This window comes from Bufo gargarizans, chromosome 4 (genome assembly GCF_014858855.1).
Source record: "Bufo gargarizans isolate SCDJY-AF-19 chromosome 4, ASM1485885v1, whole genome shotgun sequence".
Classification (NCBI taxonomy): Eukaryota; Metazoa; Chordata; class Amphibia; order Anura; family Bufonidae; genus Bufo; species Bufo gargarizans.
In genome coordinates this window covers 238,386,747-238,408,844 of record NC_058083.1, presented here as the reverse complement: position 1 = coordinate 238,408,844, position 22,098 = coordinate 238,386,747, and the positions used below count along the sequence as shown (strand labels likewise).

General features: G+C 41.7%; 1 protein-coding gene across 2 annotated transcripts in view; it reads right to left on the bottom strand.

Annotated features, from left to right (window-relative positions):
• ADGRB3 (adhesion G protein-coupled receptor B3) overlaps positions 1-22,098 on the bottom strand; it is a 1,058,998-nt gene that overhangs the window by 373,089 nt on the left and 663,811 nt on the right. For both annotated transcript variants that reach the window (XM_044289463.1, XM_044289464.1), the window contains exons 13-14: positions 14,724-14,870; positions 10,373-10,448 (exon numbers count right to left, since the gene is read on the bottom strand). In XM_044289463.1, the coding sequence (XP_044145398.1) occupies positions 10,373-10,448; positions 14,724-14,870 (223 nt within the window). The remainder of the gene's footprint in view (positions 1-10,372; positions 10,449-14,723; positions 14,871-22,098) is intronic.

Sequence of the window (22,098 nt, the reverse complement as noted above, 5' to 3'; positions counted from 1 at the left end):
TTCAAGTTTCTTTTCAATAAAACATGCTGCCTTTAACGCAGGAACCATGTTCAATGTGACAGTTTCCCTTTAAGCTTGAGTCTTTACAAATATGATGGCTTAATGCAAGGCTTTAATCAAAAATATAAAATTGTTGCCAAATATGCCTGTCTGTAATTGTACACTATAAAAACTTTCTGATCCTTGAATTATCATTTATCGAGAATGAATGATTTAGAAGCCTTAAAGGCAGAATTGTATATCATTATCGAAGTTGTGCATGGGTTGGAATATGTATTCATTAAAATGCTTACAAAAGGGAGTCATTCAAATAATATGAATATAATTAATAATTTCTAGTTATACAGTTCCCTGATGCTATCATTAAAGTGGCTTTCTGCTGATTACAAGACTTCTACAGTATAAAGAACAATTGGTATACAAAAACAAAACAATTATCACACTATAAATTTACATGTAAGTAATGTAAGTATGTAAGGACATAGCAAGGCATCATGAAAAAGCCCAAATGCAGAAACTTGTCTAAAGATGGCCATACTAATTTTTACATTAAAGTTGGCTGACATTTTATAAGCAGATGTCAAAGGAAAAGGGATAGGTCAAGCTGAATTTCAACATGCCTGATCTACAGTATTCCTATTCTCAAGGAAGAAAAGCCACCACTAGACATGTCTAAAAGATGGAAACTCCTCTTTCCCCATTTAGAACAGATGTATGTTCAGCTGGGCCAAACATGTATGTCCATGGGGAAATCAGGAAGATCAAGCTATTGAAGCTCTATGGCCACATACTGTAAACATTATGCACAGAATGTAGTCAAGCAATACTGACTCTGGAACTTCTTCAGGATAAGCAAGCATAATTAGTTGATGCTCTAAGTAATATTGAATTTACAGCATATCAAGATCTGAAATTTCACACCTGAAACATCTTATAAAGATGATAAATGCCTCCATGTACAAAACATATGCCATTCTTACTTCTTTAATCAACAGGCATAAATGAGCTTAGGAGAAAAAGTCAATTGAACAGCTTATCTGAGATGTTGATGAATTGCACTGGGTAGTGACACAATTCTCCTCCCTGACAGGACTGACAAAAGTACAGAATGTTCTGTGTAAAAGATGTGATTAATGAATGGGACAGGGTTTAGTGGTTTAGATCACCCATTGTTGGGTGCCAGGATCTAATACTGTACATCCGTCTCCTATAATAGGCTATTAGTAGAAGCTATTCCGAAGTACCTAGTAAAAGTAAGGAAAACAATGGACTTTCCTTGAGATTTTGTATTCTACATTAATTTATAATCCTATTTCCCATACACTCACTCATGAATAGTAAAAAAAAAAAAAAAACTCAGTTCATAGGTAGGGATAAGCGAAACTAAACTGCAAAGTTTGGGTTCGTACCAAACTTTGTGAGTTCGGGTACCTTGACCCGAACCCAGACTTTTTCACTCTCCCACGTGGTGACATCACCACACATATAGCAGGTCCTTTGGCAAGTCCTGTTTAGTGAAGATAGAAGAACCTGATGAGGATGAGGTGAGTTTTTTTTTAACCCCAAAATGTCCTCTGTCTTTAAATTACAGTAAAAACACTTGCAATTATAAAAGTACCTTTTAGTAATCTGTGAGCAAACCATGACTTCTCATTTATAGCCCTCATGATAAAATATCTGAAAACAGAGTGCAGACTGAAAGAACCAGGCCTCAGCATCCAAGATTCAGAATGTGGCTACAGTAGCAGCATCAGCCATCTGGCTAGCCACAGTTTTCCCTGACTTCTGATAGGTACTACAATATTATTGAGAACAAAGAGGATGACTTTGTGGACTGGATAGTTTACTCTTCCTCTCAGTCACAGCAGGATGATGTCAAAACTGAGTCCAAAAACATTCCTTGGAGCCAAGTATCACAGCATTCCTCCTGCATTTTCTCTTTGCAACCCCAGAGAAGCCTTGTCTTGACTACTAGTGGGGCACATTTTTTTTCCTATGAAGAGTCAATAAAACTCCATGTGATATGGAAAGCACTTAACAAAGATTATCTGTTGATTACTTGTGTGACAACAGTCTGCATTCGGACTGCCATGAGGAGGAGGTTCAGGTGGAGAAAAAGGACTCCATGCAAAGCTGTGTTGTTGATGATGCTAGTAGTGGCACTTGTAGTGGCATTTTTAGCCATGGTGGTGGCAGTAGGTGCAATGGTAGTGACTGTGGCACTGAGAAGGTAATCAAGAGCAGGGCCAAGGACATATCTCACTGGCATGGAGGGTGAGGATGATGATGAAAATGATTGTGTGTTCAATAGGACCATCATCACCATCAGCTGGATAGGGGTGTTGTGTAGGAGCAAACATCAGCAGAGGAAGGTGGTGGCTGTGGGGAATCTGGTTCTATTATGTTCATCTTGGGAGTTGGTGATGCCGCTGATACTGTGTGCACATGCTCAAAACGTGCCAGACCGAAGCCAAGCTTGGCTGCTGCTAGGTCTCTGTGAAGTGTGCGAGTTTCTCCCGTCTGTCATTTTTTTCTCCACAGTGCCACAAGACCAAAACATTGCTACAGTATTTGCAAGATCTTCAGGATTAAACTAAGCTGCGGGTGTTCAAACACAAACATAGGCACCACCGCTCTATTGCAGCACATGAAGCGGCATCATCCAATCCAGTGTGAAAATGGAAGTGGCTACCAACAAAAGTGTCCTCCTTTTCTCTGTCTGTTTTGCAGTAGCCATATAGCATCTACATGCAGTGCATTGTCCTTGTCATCATCACTATCAGAAACTGCTTCTCCTGCTCATACTCCTCTTCCTTCGCTCCATCGTCATTCATCGATAATGGAATGTGTGGCCAGGAATGAACTTTACATGCCTAGCTGGTGCTCAAGCTTAACTCCCACCTGGCTAAGTTGCTGTTGATACACTCCGTATACTGCCATAGATTCTACTGCCTTTAGGAAGCTGATGGTGTGCACTCAGCCTTGCTGGAAGATACCTAGCTCACATTATTTTTGCAGGAAAGCCATCCCTGCTTTGTACTCTCACATTGGGGAGAACATGGGACGTTCCTTGCAATTCTCATTGTGTGACAAGGTGCTTGCCACATTGGACACCTCAGGCAGCTGTTACAGGCATGGACAGTACATAATTCAGGGCCCACTGGTAAATGTTTTTCATGGCCTGGCAGCACAGCAGCAAGAAGGACAGCTCCTATTGACACCTTCACGTTTGTGTCCATCCGATTCCCACACTAGTTGCTTATCTGCCTCTTCCACCTCCCTCATGGACATCTGTGGTGACCCAGAGGGACACTACCACTCCTTCATTCCTATTGCTAGCCTGTTTGCCACCATCGTATTGGTTTGTACCATCAACTGTATCGCCACCAGCAAAGTGTAATTTTGTTATATGCAAAAACTATTATTACATGTACTGTGCCTGGTTCACCAAAAGGTGTCAGTGTATCTGGCATAGAAAACCTTCAGATAGAATGGAACTTACCATTCCATTCTTCCCCTTTTGAGCAGAAGTGGGCTAGTCCCGTTTTCCCCCAAAGGAGGGGTTGCAGGAATCTGGAAGGGAGTTGAGAGTTAGAGTGAGAGAGTAAAGCAGCATGTTGTGGTGAGGGAATGTATGTTTCCCCCTCAGTGCTGCAGGAGCTTTGGGAAAGTAGCTCAGAGAGCAGAACATTCCTCATATTTAAAAATACTCAGTACCTCTGAAGGGGAAAACAGAGACAAAGACACCCTATTTAGCAAAATGGGTCACAGGATACCTCCCTCTCACAGTAACTGAAGCTGATAGGAACTAGACTTAAGCCAGAGATTAGTGCACTAGCAGAGATATAAAGCTAAATATTCAAGTTTACCTGCCAGTTGACTCTTAGCCTACTGGAACCAAGAGAAAGATCAAACATCGATTGGATGACACAAGTTTATTTCACGTTTATTGATGTAAAAACCGTTAAACTTTTCCAAGTCTGGACTCTACTTACTTCACTAACTACAACTCCTTTATTTCTAGGGAGCCTAGCACATGGGAGTGACAGTATCCAGGTAGGAGCACCGTGACACAAACTATTAGGGCCACAACATACCACTTGGCATTCATAAACACTGGGATCCAATTGGCCCACTGCACATACCCCCGTCCCCAACAGGAGTACTTCCCCTCCCTCCTTTTATATACATAAAGTGAAGCGTTGCCATGTCGTGTTAAAGCTGATCTGCATGGGTAATAGTAGCCACACACCGGATCATTTGTTTAAGGGACTCAAGCAGCAAACATCCTACTGGTTGTCTTCCGGCCAACCCCAATAAGGCAAGGTAGTCAGTGACAATGGCAGCAACATTGTGGCCTTACTTCATTTGGGGGAAATAACACATGCTCCCTGCATGGCACACATAATAAATTTAGTGGTACAGTGCTTTTTGAAAAAGCATAGTAGCTTGCGAAGGGTGCTGGTCATGTCTAGAAGACTATCCTCACATTTCAGCCATTCTTATGTGGTAAGGAACTTGCAGCGACAGAAAGGTCTGCCACTGGACCACTTGATCCGCAACATTCAAACTCACTAGAATTCCACTGTGCATATGCTAGAATGTCTATACTAGCAGCATAAAGTGGTGAATGATTTTGTCATGCAGCACATCACCTCAGCAGGGAGCATATGTTATTTTGAAGTCATACAGTGGCAGCTTATCAGAGATGCCTGTTGTGTACTCTGCATTTTGCTGTCCAGCCTGTGGCTGTTGGGGACCCATGCAAAGAAAGTTTCATGGAAGAGGAAGTAGAGGATGAGGAACTGACACTGGATGATGAACAGGAGGCTTTGCTTGTGCAGGAGAATAAGAATGATAATGATACTGGTCATGATGACCAATCATCTCAGAGGGGGGGCAGAGCTAGAAAGAACTTGGTCCCCGAGCACATTGGCGAGAATGTTAAGCTGTATGCTTGCTTGCTTATGTAATGACAGCTGTATCGTTACTATCAAGCAATCTGATGATTACTGGATAGCTATACCCTAGCTATCAAAGCAAAATGGGGGAATGTTTTCCTGTTGCCTAATTGGAAGCCAAATTGCTTTATTACCAAGATACACTGTGTGCATAGCTTGCCGCAGCTCTTGTCATGCAGATGCCTACCTCACATTAAGTCACTCACCTTCTGTTGTCTCCACTACCACAAGCAGAACCGTCAGCAACAGCCAGTTCAGTGTCATCGACATATTGGATCAGTTTTTTCATGTGGTACATCAGACTGATGCAAATCAGCAAATGGTGATGTACCCCCTCAACACCCAGGTTCAGCTTTATCTGGCGTATACCTTTATCCCTGACCACAGGAACTTCTATAGACTTCTGGGATTGGAACATTGCCCAAAAAGGCCCAGTATGCTCTGACTGTTCTGTCTTGCTGGCCTCCAGAATCATCTGAGAGAGTGTTTTTAGTGCGGCAGGGGGCATCATGATACCCAAACTGACAAAGTTGACCCCTGCCAGTGTTCAAAACATCACTTTTGTCAAAGTAAACAAGGCACGGATCTGTGAGGATTTTCACACTCCTCTATCTAATACCAATGAACAGATCTGCATTGCACCCCATTATGCTACTGCCATTGTCTGCCTCCCTAGGGAAACATGTGTGTCTGCCTACCACCATGTTCTGTACAGTACCATATGGCAGCTTCTACTGCCATCATCCCACTACCACTGTCTTCCGTATGGCTACTGCTGCTGCCATCATGCTGCTGCCATTGCCTGCTTGGCTACAATCATATTCCATACCTTGTAAGTGCTGCAACCACTGCCACGGCTGCTATTCCCTATTGCTGATCCCCCTACTGCCACATTCATTACTGCTACTACCAGTACCATTAACGCTACATAGCCACCATTACTATTACTAATACACCAAAACAGTTGCATACACCTCTACTATCTGGTCTGTTCCATGCTCTGCTGCTGCTGCTACTGCTGCCGCTACTACTGCGACCACGTGCCACTATTATGCTACCCTTTACACATTCACATTCTACTGCTGCTCCTCCAATTTAAAAGGGAAAATTGTTACAGCCTTGTTCAGATCATGGTACCTTTTCTTCTGACAATTAACATTTCTACGTTTTAAAACAGGGCAGGCATCCTGCCCCTGTTGATGCAGAATTTTTGGATGCTTGTACAGAAAAAGCCATTGTTACTTATGATATTAATGTTTGTGTATAAACAAGGGCAGGGATCTGCCTCTTTTAAGTCTGGGATTGTGGAGCATGGGAATGAGAGTGGCAAGGAATCAGTTAGGTCAGTAAAGCACTTATAATCTAAATCACTTGGACCTCTGCTTTCAAAGACTTCATTTGGAGTACCTTTTGATGCTCATGGGGCTTTTAGATTTTGGTCTTCAAGTGTTGTTTTTTGTAGTTAAAGAGGTTTTGAGAGATTAACAAAATGGCACAAAAATGGATAAAACTGTTTAATAACAAACATAGGTATAAACTAACATGGTTTCTGCTCTGTGGTGTTATGATGAGCCATCTTGAAAGACAATGTCATTAATTATATTGCTCAGGTAATCTGTTGAAGTAGTACTTGACAGGATAACAGGGGGATAAATGTTTATCTGTTTAAAGGCAAGCATGTGTCCATAGAGTACTAAATAGATTACTATTTCTGTGGAATATAAGGACTGCAGTTGGTCAAGATAATCATTCTGCAGTGATGATTCCACGGCGGTTTTGCATTGCTTGTCCAGCGGCAATTGTTTGGGAGCAGGTACTACATTCTGTGCCTTATAGTTCCATAGAGTCTTTTGCTATATTTGTGCTGCGAGCGGCAATATTCCAGCTTGCTGCTGCATCATATTGGGCCAGGTAGTAGCACCTGTATGATTAGCTGTATTTTGTAAATGTAGGAGTTACCTGATGTCAGAATACAATCTTCACCTCGAATATTTTGATCTGTACAAAATCCAATATTTGCCTATTACTGTCCAGTACCAGAATTTTTCTGACCATCAAGGACCATGCACTGATTTTTACTGTCCACAAGGTACCAGATATTGAATGTATATTGACTGCCAAGTACTATTTGAATGCTGACCATCGGAAGCAGACATTTGCAGTATACAAGCCACCAAGCATCAGACTCTAGAGAGATTGTACACTAGGTAGTAAGAACCAGTTGCTGATTGTGTACTGAGTAGGGAGTACCAGAAAGTGAGCACTGGCTACCAAGAAGCAGACACAGACCATATGCCATCCACCAAATTCTAGACACTGACTGTATACAGGTCAGCAAGTATACAGCTAGACTGTATACAGGTCAGCAAGTATACAGTCATGCCAAGCCATGACTGCATACTGACCACCAAGTTCAGGATGCTGAGTGTATAATGACCAGCAAGTGCTAAATAATGACTATATTGTGACAGATATACCATATGATGATATTGGGGCAGATTGGTGCTGGATGCTGAGCTTGATTTATGATAAGATGTACACTCGTCATAAGTTAGGCGCAGCATCCAACTGTCTATGCCACTGGCTGGCATAGATTTCAGCATTCTTCTAAGCCAGAAAATTGATGTAGAACATGATAAATGTGGCGGGCTACGTATCCCACCCCCTTCTCTCCTCATCAGGAAAGTGGTGAGACCAGCAGTGAAATGGCACTTGTGCAAAAAAAATTGCACAAGTGCCGTTGAAAAAGTCACAAACGTGCGTTTTGTGACTTTTTCACACCAGTAAACTGGCATATTTAAATGTAAATGTGTAGTGTACCACTGATCACAAGTAGTGTTGAGCAAATCGAATTGACTTTGATTTGATGAATTTCCTTGTGCTTCGTGGTTATGAATCTATTTTTCTTGAAAAGTGAAAGTAAGAAGACCCGAAATGCGAGAATAGCCATAATGCCGTGCAGCCAGTCAATCCACAGATATACCCCAGTGATGTCACAGCCCTATAAAACTCTCATCCTGCGTGGTCTCCGCCTTTGTCCTGTAAGTTAAGCTCAAGGAGTGATGTGGCAAGCGCTCATGCGCTAGGGACAGCGTTGCAAACAATGATTAATAGAAGAGTATTGGAGAGAGGAAGAGTGCAGGGAGACTTATTCTGCATCGGTTTTATTTATTCTTACATTTTCCTTTCTACATCAGCCGAAAATGTAATTCAATACCAATAAGATGGAAGCCTTTATTATTCCGGTGCCAGTGTGTCAACCAATACCATCCAGTCTGCACCCCTTAGAGGGCTAGGTCTCTTATGATGACTATTGGTGTTGAGAAAATCGAGCTTCGGAAGAAAGAATGTTTATAAGGCAGCCCCTTTGAATTTCTATTCAACAGTCTTCAGCTAAGGGTACTTTCACACCTGCGTTTAGGTGCGGATCCGTCTGGTATCTGCACAGACGGATCCGCACCTATAATGCAAACGCTTAGATCCGTTCAGAACGGATCCGTTTGCATTACCATGTTCATGATAGTGCAAACGGATCCGTTTTGACTTTACATTGAAAGTCAATGGGGGACGGATCCGTTTGAAAATTGAGCCATAGTGTGTCAAATTCAAACGGATCCGTCCCCATTGACTTACATTGTAAGTCTGGACGGATCCGTTTGCCTCAGCACGGCCAGGCGGACATCCGAACGCTGCAAGCACAAACGGTGCCAGGAGAACAAACGGTGCCAGACTGATGCATTCTGAGCGGATCCGCATCCACTCAGAATGCATTGGGGCCGTACGGATGCGTTCAGGGCCGCTTGTGAGAGCCTTCAAAAGGAACTCACAAGCGGAGCCCCGAACGCAAGTGTGAAAGTAGCCTAATAAAGATTCCAGATATTTTCTAGAGCCTAGGCATTATATCCATTTAATGACCTTTATCAAACGCTTTATCACCGACTTACCACAGTCATATTGGCTCAAGTGTGAAACTGACTTCCCAGCCTTGTTCAGATATATCTCTATATAATGCTATAGGGGGTATACAATAACAGGCAAATAGTTTTCTACATTACTGAGAAAAAAATCTATATTGGAAAATATGTGTTTTTGCATTTTCTTTGTCACATAAGGTATGCATGCTAGAGTTGGTATTTCAAAGGTTTAACTTTTATCTAATTTGTCTCCTATATGATAACTCTTCAAGAAATTGTAGCATTTTGCATCAAAACCATAGATTTGTTAGCTGCAATACAATGTACAGCTGCTCTGCATGCTATTAAGTAGGAAAAGTCCATAAACAGCAGGGTGTACAAAGTACATTATTTTAGGAATGTACAGGACAATACTCTAGACTACCACCTAGTGGCCCAGATGTAAACTGCAAGAGCATGCATTTTCTGTAGAACATTTTTCAAGAAATCTGAATTGTATTGTTTAACACATAGTTTATTGGAATAAAATATGGCTTTGGGGAAGGCCTTTCTCATCTCACAGCATGGGATCTGATCCTGTCCTTGAAACTAAATATGCTGCTTCATGGGGCCATAATACACTAATGTGAAATTGGCATTAAAAGCTCTGATCTCAGGCAATGAATTACTGCTAAATATTATCAGATATGAAGACATGCATTGCTATGTTCAATCAGTTTTATAATGCCCTGACCACCCCTCAATGTGTGCTTTAATGAACGAAGATATGTGCTTTCATTATAGGAAATGGTTGGAAACTGCAAAATGGAACCTGCCTTCTCTCTGGTCAAATTAGTTCTCAGTAAAACATTCCATATACTGTAGTAATGAATTACAATTGCTACAAAACCAATAAATATTACCTAGCCTCATAGTAAGATCCTTAAATCTTTCTAATGCAGATTTGCAACAGTGATCTAATTCCACCCATAAGAACATGAAAAAGTAGTGGATAGTGAGCAAATATTTGACATATATGTAGTTTTTTTCTTTTCAGTTTTTTATTTTTTGCCTGCAAATGTAAAACACGGGGAACAACATATATATAAACATATCTTCAAATAGAGAAGAGTCTAATAGAAATGTATTTTCATATTAGCTGCATATTTCAATGAAATATAATAGCATCAATAAAATGGTATAGTATATAAAGTATACGAATGGTTACTTTATAACTGTGCGGCCTTACTACAAGCATGTTGGTTGCTAGGTATTAGAATATGCGAGCACCACACAGAATGTACGACAGCTCGCCACCTAGTGGCTTTCCACAGAACACCCGCTTTCATTAGCCCCATTCATTCCTGTCCCCGAGTCGCAGTGTGCAGCACAGTACGTGCTGCACGCAGAGATGGTTTTCTGTAAAATCTAGCCATTTTTTCAAGCAATACTTCAAGAAGAACATAATGATTAGAAGAAAGATTTGCCAGTAACTAGAAGATGAAGCTTAAGACTTACCGTAATGAAGGTAAAAAAAGGCCTAAGTTTTTGTAGAATACAGCTCCGAGTACATATACTGTAGATTCGTCCAAGTCTAGAAAATACAAAGGGATATTACATTATTTTACCTTGCATGTTACGTGAACTCAGTTCTTTTACCAGTAATGTATGCATAGCTGCCTGCTTTTACAGGTCTGTAGGTTCATAATTGCCTTATGTGTTATTGCTTACTCCATTTACTCCCCTTTCTTTAAAGTATATAGTAACTTTTGTTTTATTATAGGGCAACATCCAAAATTATGATATAACATATAAAAAACTGTATAAAGTATGCAGGAAATGGGGACCAGATAGGCTACAAAGAGTTGGTGTCGGAAGCAGCTTTCTCACATATCAAAACAAAGGGCACCTAGGAGAAGGACCACCATGGTAAAACAGCAGACTCTCTAGGGCGGGAGTATAGCCAGAGCCTCAGGTGCTGGGTGTCAGGGGGCCCAACAAGCCACTCTGCTTTGGCCAGGGTATTTAGATACAGCGCTAGGTCAGCAAACTGATTTTTCTTGCCTTAATAAAGGAAAACTTAGTTCTAAGGGTACTTTCACACTTGCAGCAGAGGATTACGGCAGGCAGTTCCGTCGCCGGAACTGCCTGCCGGATCCGGCAATCTGGACACAAACTGATGCATTCGTGAGACGGATGCGGATGTAGATCCGTCTCACAAATGCATTGCAATACCGGATCCGTCTTTCCGGTTGTCATCCGGAAAAACTGATCCAGAATTTTTTTTCCACAGATTTAATGGTCTGCGCATGCGCAGGCGGAAAGAACGGATCCGTTTTGACAGAGCACTTGGGGTCGGATCCGGCATTAATGCATTTCAATGTAAATTAATGCCGGATCTGGCATTCCGGCAAGTGTTCATTTTTTTTAGCCAGAGAGAAAACTGCAGCATGCTGCGTTTTTTTTCTCCTGCCAAAAAACGTAAGAGGGACTGAACTGATGCATCCTGATGCATACTGAATGGATTGCTCGCCATTTAGAATGCATTAGGATAAAACTGATCAGTTCTTTTCAGGTATTGAGCTTCTGTGACGGAATTCAATATCGGAAAACAAAAACGCTAGTGCGAAAGTACCCTTACTCATTATAATAACCTGAGAAACTTACTTTAGAAGGTCATTTGCGGCACAAGTAACATAAAAATCCCATCTTAGGACAACAGGCTGACATATTATCAGCGCTGCTCAATGGTATAGGATATCTTAAAAGTATAGTGGCTATCATTAACTGAGGGGCTTTCTTTCTTTTGGAACTTGATGATTCTGCTTAAAGGTTTTCTTACTTTATCAACTAGTGACAGCAAAGTAAAACCCAAGTATATCAAAGTTCAATTTGCAATGAGCTGTATTTTTTACACTTGCATTCAATACCCCATTAAATTGTTCGGCAGCAAGGCCCACCCCATCGGAGGTAGAGGGGCTCCTAATTAACATGAACCATTCCCCCTCGCCATGGGCACTGTATGCATGTACATAACACCACAATAGTAAGAAACAAACCAGCCTATGTCACATTGGAAACCTCTACAACAAGGCATAACGGTGGAAGGAGGTAGGATAACTAAGAACTGGGTCCTTCTGCCCAGGGATGAAGAAGGAATTTGATGGTTTAAAGGGAACCTGTCATCAACATTATGCTGTCCTCACTGAGGAGGTGATAAAGTAGTGACAGGCTGATTGCAGTGGGGCCATGAGGTAAATGTAAGAGGTTAATCATGATTTCCTGATCTCTCCACCCACATACAGAGAAAATATAGGAGAAAAATAGACATTCATCAGCAGGTCAGTGGAGAAAGCAGAAAAACATGAACAACCATGACTCTTCTCAGGCAGCCATGGCTCTTTTCCAAGCCTGGACTGTGTTTTCACCAGGCCCAAGCTAGCTCATGAGTGTCACACCACTGAAATCAATGTCTGTCACTACTTTATGGTGCCGTCATTGAGGGCAGTTTAATGTTGATGACAGGTTTCTTTTAAAGGGAGCCTGTCACCTCCAAAATATTTTTTTCAAAGTAAGCACACCCTCATGTTTGGTAGGTATCCCTAAACAACAACATCTTTTTTGTGAAGATCGTGTCCACTAATCTTGAGAAATACCTATTTATATTTTTTATGCAAATATGCTTTCTGATGCACCATCACTCCACAATTGAGCCACCGAGTGCCCCCCACTCTTGTTTGATTAACAGTCCCTAATGCCTGGGAATCCAGCTGCACCAAATGGAGAAACCCCTGCCCACAGTGCCCACAAATCGTCATTTGCATAAAAAATAATAAGAAACATTTATCAGGATTAGAGGCCTAGATTTTCACAAGAAAGGTATAGTTATGTTTTGAGGAACCTATCCTATATGATGGCATGCTTACAAAAAAAAAAAATGATTTGGGAGGTATCAGGCTGTCTAGAAGTAGTACTCTAATTTACATTTCTCTCCCTCTTTTCCTATCCAGGAGAATATGCTAGCATTATTCATTGGAATGAACAGGTTAACAAAAATCCAGTATGATTAAAATAAAAAATGTTGATGTCAGGGTATAGTATTTTTATATCTTGGATTTCTTTGAGCTATATATTTTAATCCCAAAGGGACTATGAAGTACAGTTCATTGTGTTTTATAAAATGCAAAAAAGGTATAAGTGCGATAAATAGCCTACAGTAAAATGATGATATGGGGTTACAGGGTCATATTTCAGAAGCAATAAGTCGCAGAGGCATCTACTTGGACTTGCTCCTTGTAGCAGCTCTGAGGTCTCAGAACTAATGGTACTTTGAACATGCAAAGGCAAATGCAATAAATATATAAATCATGGTGCCATCGTCTAGCATCATATAGCAAACTGATATTTTAGTATGTAAACCACATAATGTTTTAGAAATGTTGCCCATGTTATAAATAATGTTTTATGATCTGTAAATTACAAATTATTGTTGTCAGGATCATGGACAGGTTCATAATCAGAAAAGGCCAGGTCACTTCTGGTACAGCTTTTGCTTCAGGCCCCATGCAGTTATGGGCAACTATAGAATACATCTAGGATGGTTTATGGTAAAAATTCCTGGTAGTAAACAGGAATTTGTAGCTTTAGTGCTTAGTGGCGGACTTTACCACCACGGTAACCAAAAGGGGCCCCCTGCTTGCCACAAATAGTGTCGGATATACTGCCTGTGCAACTAGTTCAGCTACATAGGGGCCCTTGGGGGAGGTGACTCTTCCCAGCTGTAGAGCAGTAACAGAATTGCCCAGGCTACACTGCTAAGCTGAGAGTGGGGCACAGCAGGCCAATTGGGGCAGAGATCAGCAGACTGAGGAGGGTGGAGCTTATTGGCGGTCAAGGACTGGACATACAATGGGGGCACCCAGAAATAACTTTACTTGGGGCCGCATAAATGCCAAATCTGCCCTAGTCAGTGCTATGAGAAAAGTAATTGCTGGTGGGAGAGAACCCCAAAATCTGCTGTATTTGCACAGTAAAACTGTATTTTAACCCCTTAGTGACCACCCATACGTGTTTTTACTGACGTAAAAAAAGGGGGTTTTAGCTAAACGTCTGCCTTTAATCCATCATTTCATGTACTTAAAATGGTGCATTAAAAACTATAACTTGTCCTGCAAAAAATAAGACCTCATACAAGTACATTTATGAAAAAACTAAAAAGTTCTAGCTCTTGGAATGCAATTTAAAAAAAAATGTGCTTGGTCACTAAGGGGTTAAAGGGGCATTCAGGCTTCATGATATTGATGACTTATCCTCAAAATAGGTCATCAATATCAGGTCGGTGGGATCTGACTCTCAGCAGCCCCACTAATAAGCCCTCTAATGAAGGAGCTATGGCGATCACACGAGAGCTGCATTCTCTTCAATGTTTGGCTGCAAGCCTTCTACATAGTAGCGCTGATGCAGCGTAATTACAGCTTCCTCTCCTATTAACTTGAATAGACTAAACAGTTGTAATTACTCTGCCCCACCATTACCATATAGAAGCCATGTCGACATTGAAGAGAACGCAGCTTCTGGGCTAGCATTGCAGCCCCTTCATCAGGGGTGCCGAAAGTCAGACTGCCACCGATCTGCAATGGATGATGTACTGTATCCTGAGGACAGGTCATTAATTCCATGAAACTGGAATACCCCTTTAACCTAACAGTGGAATAAATGACTTCCATTTCAGTGACACAACTGATCTTGTCTTATCTACCAAGACTTCGTACCTATAGAACCTTTTCCTAAATATGCAAATTCCCTTTATTTTTCTCATTCTTTCTATGCACAGGCTGGCTTTATCATTAAAATGCATTAATGTTTGTACCTGATGGCATTGGAGTAAAGATGCTTTTTGGTATGACCACCTTGTCTTCCGAGTTCCTGGCCCAGTCTACCATGCCTTTTCTGCCTCTCATGGGGAAGGTGATATCTGTCAGGACTGATGATGCCGGCAGCTTTTGGATGCTGGCCACTGAGAGAAACAGAGAGAGAGAGTTTAATGAGCAACATTTTATTCATTTTAGCCTGTTATACAACAGATTATTTTCCAGCCTAAATGCCCCAAGTAAACTAGCAATAAAGGAAGGCATCCATCTGCCATCTAAAACTGTTTATTTCACGGTTTCAAACAAATTCAGCAAATAACATAAATATTCAATGCATCTTATCTTTATCTAGTTTAAATATGTTGGTTTATGTGTGCACGTCGCATATAGTTGTGTGAAGCTGTTAACTATGCTCATGAAGGCTTAGGGTTATATGGAAGAAATAACAAGTAAGAGTGTTGCTGCACAAGTTCTTTAGATCCAAATTTGAAATGATTTGAAGTGACATTACAGCGATGAAATTCTGTAAACTTTCTCTTGGAGACAAAACTATTAGATTCTGCCTAATGAAGCTCTGACAATGCGTGGATGCATGGAATATCTGATAGGATTTTTAATTCTGATGGAAGGCCATCCTACAATCCTGAAGGTATGGTTCTTGCATGTGACAAATTCAAAGAGGATGGCCAAAAAGGGCTGCAAAACCATCCAAAGGTATTGCTTATTCTTTGTACACTTTATTTTTTTTAGGTCCTATAGCATTACATATGTCAGTCCTTGTAAAAAAGTCAATTGGTGTAAATTGTATAGGCCCTTAATACATTTGGTGCATCTTCTGGCAGTTGGTGCACTACAGAATTAACTAACTGGCGTAAGCAATCGTAAATCTGTTGAGCCGTAGGAGCTTTGACCTTCTACTAAGTGTAACAGCGACTGTAGAAAATAGTAGAAAAACGGCTCCAGAAAGCAATTTTTTTCCTCTTAAGCGACTGCTGTGCGACGCCGGTCCCGGGCGCCGTGCTCTTCAGTGATTGGTGGCCAGTGCTTCCCATTTACCGCTGCAGTCCGGGACACTCTGAGGATTCCGCTCCACAGCTTCCATTCAGCCCTGGACACAGCATGAGTTCGGCTGGTTTCATGTGTCACTGCTCTAAGAGCGGCATGCATCACTCCCTGGGCTGGGTTGGGTCAGGTGACCTCGTTGACCAACCCTGGCTCCTACACATACTTAAGGAGCTCAGCCCTTTTCCCAGATTCCTGAGTGTCAAGGTCCTAGTCTGTTGCTAAAGAGCTTGATAATCACTTGTGTTTTTGATCTATACTTTGTCCCTGGACTCCACTTATTGTCTGATTCCTGCCTGCTTGCTTTGTCTCTCCCATTGCCGACCAGGATTGCCTGCCTGACCTGTACCTGTGCCACTTGCCTTGACCTTCTTCTGCCTGTCTGACTACGCTTCTGCCGCATCCTTCGGTTCCTGCTTTGTTGCTCCTGGTAATGACCCTGAGTGTCTACCACGCCTGTACTGCTGGTACCTATCTCAGGTATCTTCTGGTCCGCCTGGACCAGCTGCTACTGACTCTTGGACTGCTCTGGAGTGGCACCTGGCAACTACCCTAATGGCCCAAGTCTATCCTCACCATCAAAGGCCCTAGCAAAGACCAGGTAGTTGCTTAGTCCCGCCAGTCCAGGGTACAGCCAGTCAGTAGCACAGTGGGTTCACATCCGCTGATCCGTGACACTAAGTTTTAAAAGAGATGAGAAAAGTGAAAGGTTGCAAATTAGGGTGCAAATAATGGCGTGTACCCCAATTTGCAACTTTTCTATGTAATGAAAGTGGTAGAAGGAGGTTTATATATCTGTATTATTCTTATCTCAACTAGATTGTGCTATAGCAGGGATGCCCAACCTGCAGCCCTCCAGCTGTTGCAAAACTATAACTCCTAGCATGCTCAGACAGCCTACAGCTATCAACCTACAGCAGGGCATGGTGGGAGTTGTAGTTTTACAACAGCTGGAAGACCGCAGGTTGAGCATCCCTGTACTATAGTATATACTGAAATGTTGCCTCTCTTAAACAGCATGTTGTAGCCATATGGGTTACAAAGGTCCCTGGTTAACTTTTCAGAGCTTATTAGCATCATGATAGATGACAGAACATCATTCCTAAAAGTGCGAGTGTCATGTCTTGGAACTATGTCATGGTGCTAAGGTCTACAAATAGAAATGAAACAAACCCTGATTTCTGATAAAGCAGATTCTGTATTTTGAAGGTGTATTTGTCCCATTTAAGATACTAAGGAAAAAAGGAGTAGTAAAAGATTAGAAAAACATGGCTTTTTACTGCTAAGACAGTGCCACACCTGTCTACAGGACATACAAGGTATTGCAGCCAAGCTCCATTGACATTGGCATGAGAGTTGAGCTGCAATCCCACACAAACCATGGACAGGTGTGGCCAGCTTCTATGAAAAACACCCCTTTAAAGGCCACTTTCAGACGAGCGAGTGCCTTGCTTTGGACTCTCAGCGCAGCTCCCGTCCTGAACTTCCAGCACTGTCGGTGTCACATAGCATTATATTGATTTATGATGCTATGTAACCCTTACAGTTCTGAAATGTACTGGATAACACTAACAACATTATGTCAGTGTTATCCAATACATTCCAGACCTCTAAGGGTTACATATCATCATAAATCAATACACTACACCTGCACTTAACTCTCCAAATTTCAAGTGCAGATGGCAGATGTGGTGTATTTGAGTGGAGAAGGCTGACTGATGTGTCTGGAGTTATTTTTTACTGGTCACATGACCTTCCATCAGTGACCACCTTATGGACAGGTCTCCTGTGTGGGCAGCACAGAAGATTTAACTATAAATAAAAATGTCTCAAAATACGTTGTCTTCTTTCGGTGCGCTGCAGGTCCTATAGTGATATGGGCAAGTTCACACAGCGATTTGTGATATATGAAGGACCGCGCTGCTTCACTTTTCTTCAAGGGACAACAACTATTTAAAGTCTATGGCCAGTGTAAGGTTCATATCAAGCTAATAACATAATATGATGGCATTAATCGCAATGTAATTCCCAAATATGATTATTATAATATCTCGGAAGATGTAGTTACACTTGCAGATACAGTATTATTCTACATCCGCTCAATCAACAATCCAAAGTTTTATCACCAGTGGAAATAAGCAGGCTGGCATGTATGGGCAGGAACATGAATTCGTACAGTATTGTATGTGCTGATGAGTCTCTCTGAAGTGTGTTAGTGCAAATCAGCGGGGATGCCAAGGGGTCAATGAGCAAGTTGCTCCAAGGTGTCAACACAAATCTCACTCAATTTATCTCCTTCCAGTACAATATAATGTAGTTATATATAGTGTACCTGTAAAGTCTAAATGGAGCAGAAGTCATCCTGACAGAAGAGGGTTTTGGATAATTAGATATGTGTTTTCATCTTTTATTGGCAAGTGATCTGAAGAGTTTGTCTTACCAAGGTCTAGGTCTTATCAAGGTTTTACCAAGGTCTAGGATGGGTGGCTATAGTTACTATGAATAAGGTGTAATGAACAGTATATATAGAGATACAGATGTGCTTATAGTGTTTGGTGTACATGATTTTTAAACTGTCCCACTAATCCCTTAGGAGTCTGAGTTTACAAACCTAAGTACAGTTTTGGAAAATATACTATTGACATGGCCAGCTATTGTAAAGAACAGCATTCAGCCAAAGCCAGTTCTAAGGTTATGCCGCAGCCTAAGGCCCCATGCACACAGCCGTTGCCCGTATTACGGGCCCCGTTTATTTGTGCACTGCATCACGGATACAGACCCATTCACTTGGGGGCTTCCGTGGCTTCTCTCTCCGTACCTCCGCACCGCAAAAAAATAGAACATGTTCTATTTTTTGGTGTTGTGGACAGACACATGGACCCATTTTAAGTGGAATTGTTCTGAATCCATCTGCAGCAGATGCGGTCCCCAATGTGTGGTCCCCAAACTGTGGTCCCCAATGCACGGAACGGCCGGGAAACGGCCTTGTGTCTGAGGCCTAAGACCCCTTTCACACAGCCAGTGTTCGGGCTGTGATTTCAGTGATCCAAAACCAGGTGCGGCTCTAAGCACAGAACATTAGCAGATATTTCCATTATACCTTATCTTTGTATAGGCCCCATTTATGGTTTTGGCTCACAATCACTGACGAAAATCACTGACGAAACACTGATCTGTGAAAGATGCCTAAGGTTGAGGATACAGCTAAACTTTCTGCAGCACTTCTGATTTGCTTTAACTATTGAGCTACATACAGTTATAGTCTAAAGCAGTAAATTGATTTATATGTAATATTGTAGCTGAAGCTGTCACTAGATCTGGGGCCAGCAACAGCATGGCCCGTAATGACGTCATCACGTCGGCCAGGGTGGTGACGTGATACGTCACCATGCACATTATTTTGTGCAAGGTCTTCAATCAAGATGACACTGACCGGCCCGTAGCGAGCAAATGGATGAGGTACGTATGATTTTTTTTCTCGTTTTTTTGCCGCCATTCAGGGAAACTCAATTCACAACCATGAAGCAGGAGGAAATTCGGCTCAACACTAATTATAGGATAACCCCTTTAATAATATCATATTTCTAGACATTCCCTTTACCATTGTTTCAGAAAAATCTGCACATCTCTCCATATATTGTGCCTGATATTGTAGCTCAGCTTCACTAAAGTGAACAGATCTATCAAAATGTTTTTGACTTGTGAGGGAAAAAAAAGGCAGGCCTGTCTCATTTATCATTTTCCATGCCTGTTTTAGGGGTGGAAAATGACTGAAATCTATGCCAGCAAGGGAGCTGGCGCAGATTTTGGTATGTCACATGACCTTCTGGAGGAAGCACTAAAGCTATGTAGAGGCCTGCATCCACCGGCAGCACAGAGGGACTAAATGTTCCCCATAATTTCTACTTTTATCTCTGTATTGGAACTTTCCCATTTTACATCAGCATTACCAGCTCTTTTTTCAATATTATATCTTTTTTGCACTAAAGTTGGATGCTATTCTTTTATAACTTGCTACACCAGCCTCATATTTCAAGAAGGGGGAACTGTGTACCATAGCAAATTAACTGCAGCTATATACTTTCATTTTGGTTTCTGTGTGCTAATAAGGAACGTGAGACAGCAGCAGAAATAAACAAGTGTGCCAAATCCTGATGGGCCCTTATCCCCTACCACAAATCCAATACAATCAAAAAAGCAACAGCATCCCACTTCAAATCTTCAAGCAAAAAAATGAGTAATGTTTTGGCCCATACAGCAAGTATGTCTTTGTCAAGCTAAAAGCATGAAGAAGACTTGCCTACTATATGAGTCAAAACATTACTCATTCAGTGCACATTAAACTTTGCACAATAAAATAAAGTTTTGAACTGTGATGCTGTTGCCTCTTGAACTTTAACCTTTAAGCAGACTGGCTAGTTAGCAGGGAGGCTGCTTAGTAATATAGTTGGACATGTCTCTATATATGCATACATATCACTGTATTTTGATTGTTTTTGTGGGTTTTTTTGCCTTGTATATTGTCAGACGATGAGCAGCAGTGTCTCTTGGAAGTCGGCTCCTCCAGGACAGTCTGGAGTGGACAGTCTTTTTGGCTGCACCGTAGGGACAGTCGTACAGATAGTGATTGGATCCAGGAATAACCTGGTCCTGCAGGGAGAAGACGTGCGCAGTGACACAAGTGAGCAGCATCATCTTGGTAGAATGAGTAATTAAGAACTGAAAAAATAGGAGGTTTGGTACCAATAGTGAGAGTGTGTCTGAAAATAGTGAGGTGCCTATTGGGGCTGCTAGTTGATTGGGCCTATTCTACCTTATAGAAACACAGTTAACTGGAACCTGTAAAAGCCTAATTCTTGTAGAGGTGGACTAAAGCAGAGACAGTGACATAATAGTTGGATTTCAGCCGTGCTGCAAGAATCACATGGCCAATTAGATTGCAGCTGCCTTTCATTTAATTAATGAAGACCACACTGTTTAGTTGGTCTTCATTGTGAACGGCCATGCAGTATTGAAGTTGTTGCGGGGCCATTAACAATGAAGACGGACTATGTAGTGCAGTCTTTATTAGTTAAATGAAAGGCAGCTGTGGGCTAATTGGCCTCAGCACGGATCGAGACCATGCCATGTGGTCATACTCCAAGACTAACTAGGTAGGCTAACTGTGCAGGAGGCTCGTTGGGCAGACAACTACTGAAGCTGTGTATGGTAAAAGCATCATTGGACTGGGTCTGGTTAGTTCTCATGTGAGTGCCTGCTAAGGTAGTAGAGGTTATCTCAACCTAGAGTGAATCATAGAGGATGGCGTTCCACTCAAAACCAGGGGAGGTTATTAGTTGATCCAGCAGAGGCTATGGCATGATCCAACTTTGCATGTATTAAAGAGGAGCTGCAGTGTAGGACTGGTTGAGTGAGAACCTTGGGAACTAGCTGGACTGATTCAGTTGTATGGTGAAATATAGCAGAGTAAATCAATCGATTCAGTTATGTGGCACATTCCAAATAGGCATTTGGATTTGGCAGAAGAATAAGGGGAGTGGAGCCCTTACGGAATAAGGTAAAACGTGGAGGTGTAGTTGATATCTAGAAGTTAGTGAAGGCCAAGAGACAGTTGGGCCTTTATAATGCAACATGATTATTTATTTTATCTCTAGTGAAGGGAACAGAAACTGGAAATAGGAGATAAACTTTACAATGTTTCATTTATAGTACCAACCAAGAGGGCTTTCAGGATTTGTAGAAATGTTTGTGAAAATAGTTAAGGCACTGTAAATGGCTTCCATTATAATACACTTATAAGGCTACTTTCACAATGGCGTTTTGGGCTCTCAGAAGCGGTCCAAAACGGATCAGTTTTGCCCTAATGCATTCTGAATTAATAAGGACCCGCTCAGAATGCATCAGTTTGCCTCTGATCAGTCTCCATTCCACTTTGGAGGCGGACACCAAAACGCTGCCTGCAGCGTTTTGCTGTCCGCTTGACGAAACTGAGCCAAACGGATCCGTCCTGACACACAATGTAAGTCAATGTGGACGGATCAGTTTTCTCTGACACAATCTGGCACAATAGAAAATGGATAGGTCTCCCATTGACTTTCAATGGAGGTCATGACGGATCCGTCTTGACTATGTTACAGATAATACAAACTGATCCGTTCATGAAGGTTGCATGCGGTTGTATTATTGTAACGTATCCGTTTTTGCAGATCCATGACGGATCCGCCCAAAACGTGAGTGTGAAGGTAGCCTAACAGTTGTATAAGAACAGTATAATTTAATTTACATTTTAACTTTTTAAGTAAATGTAGTTCA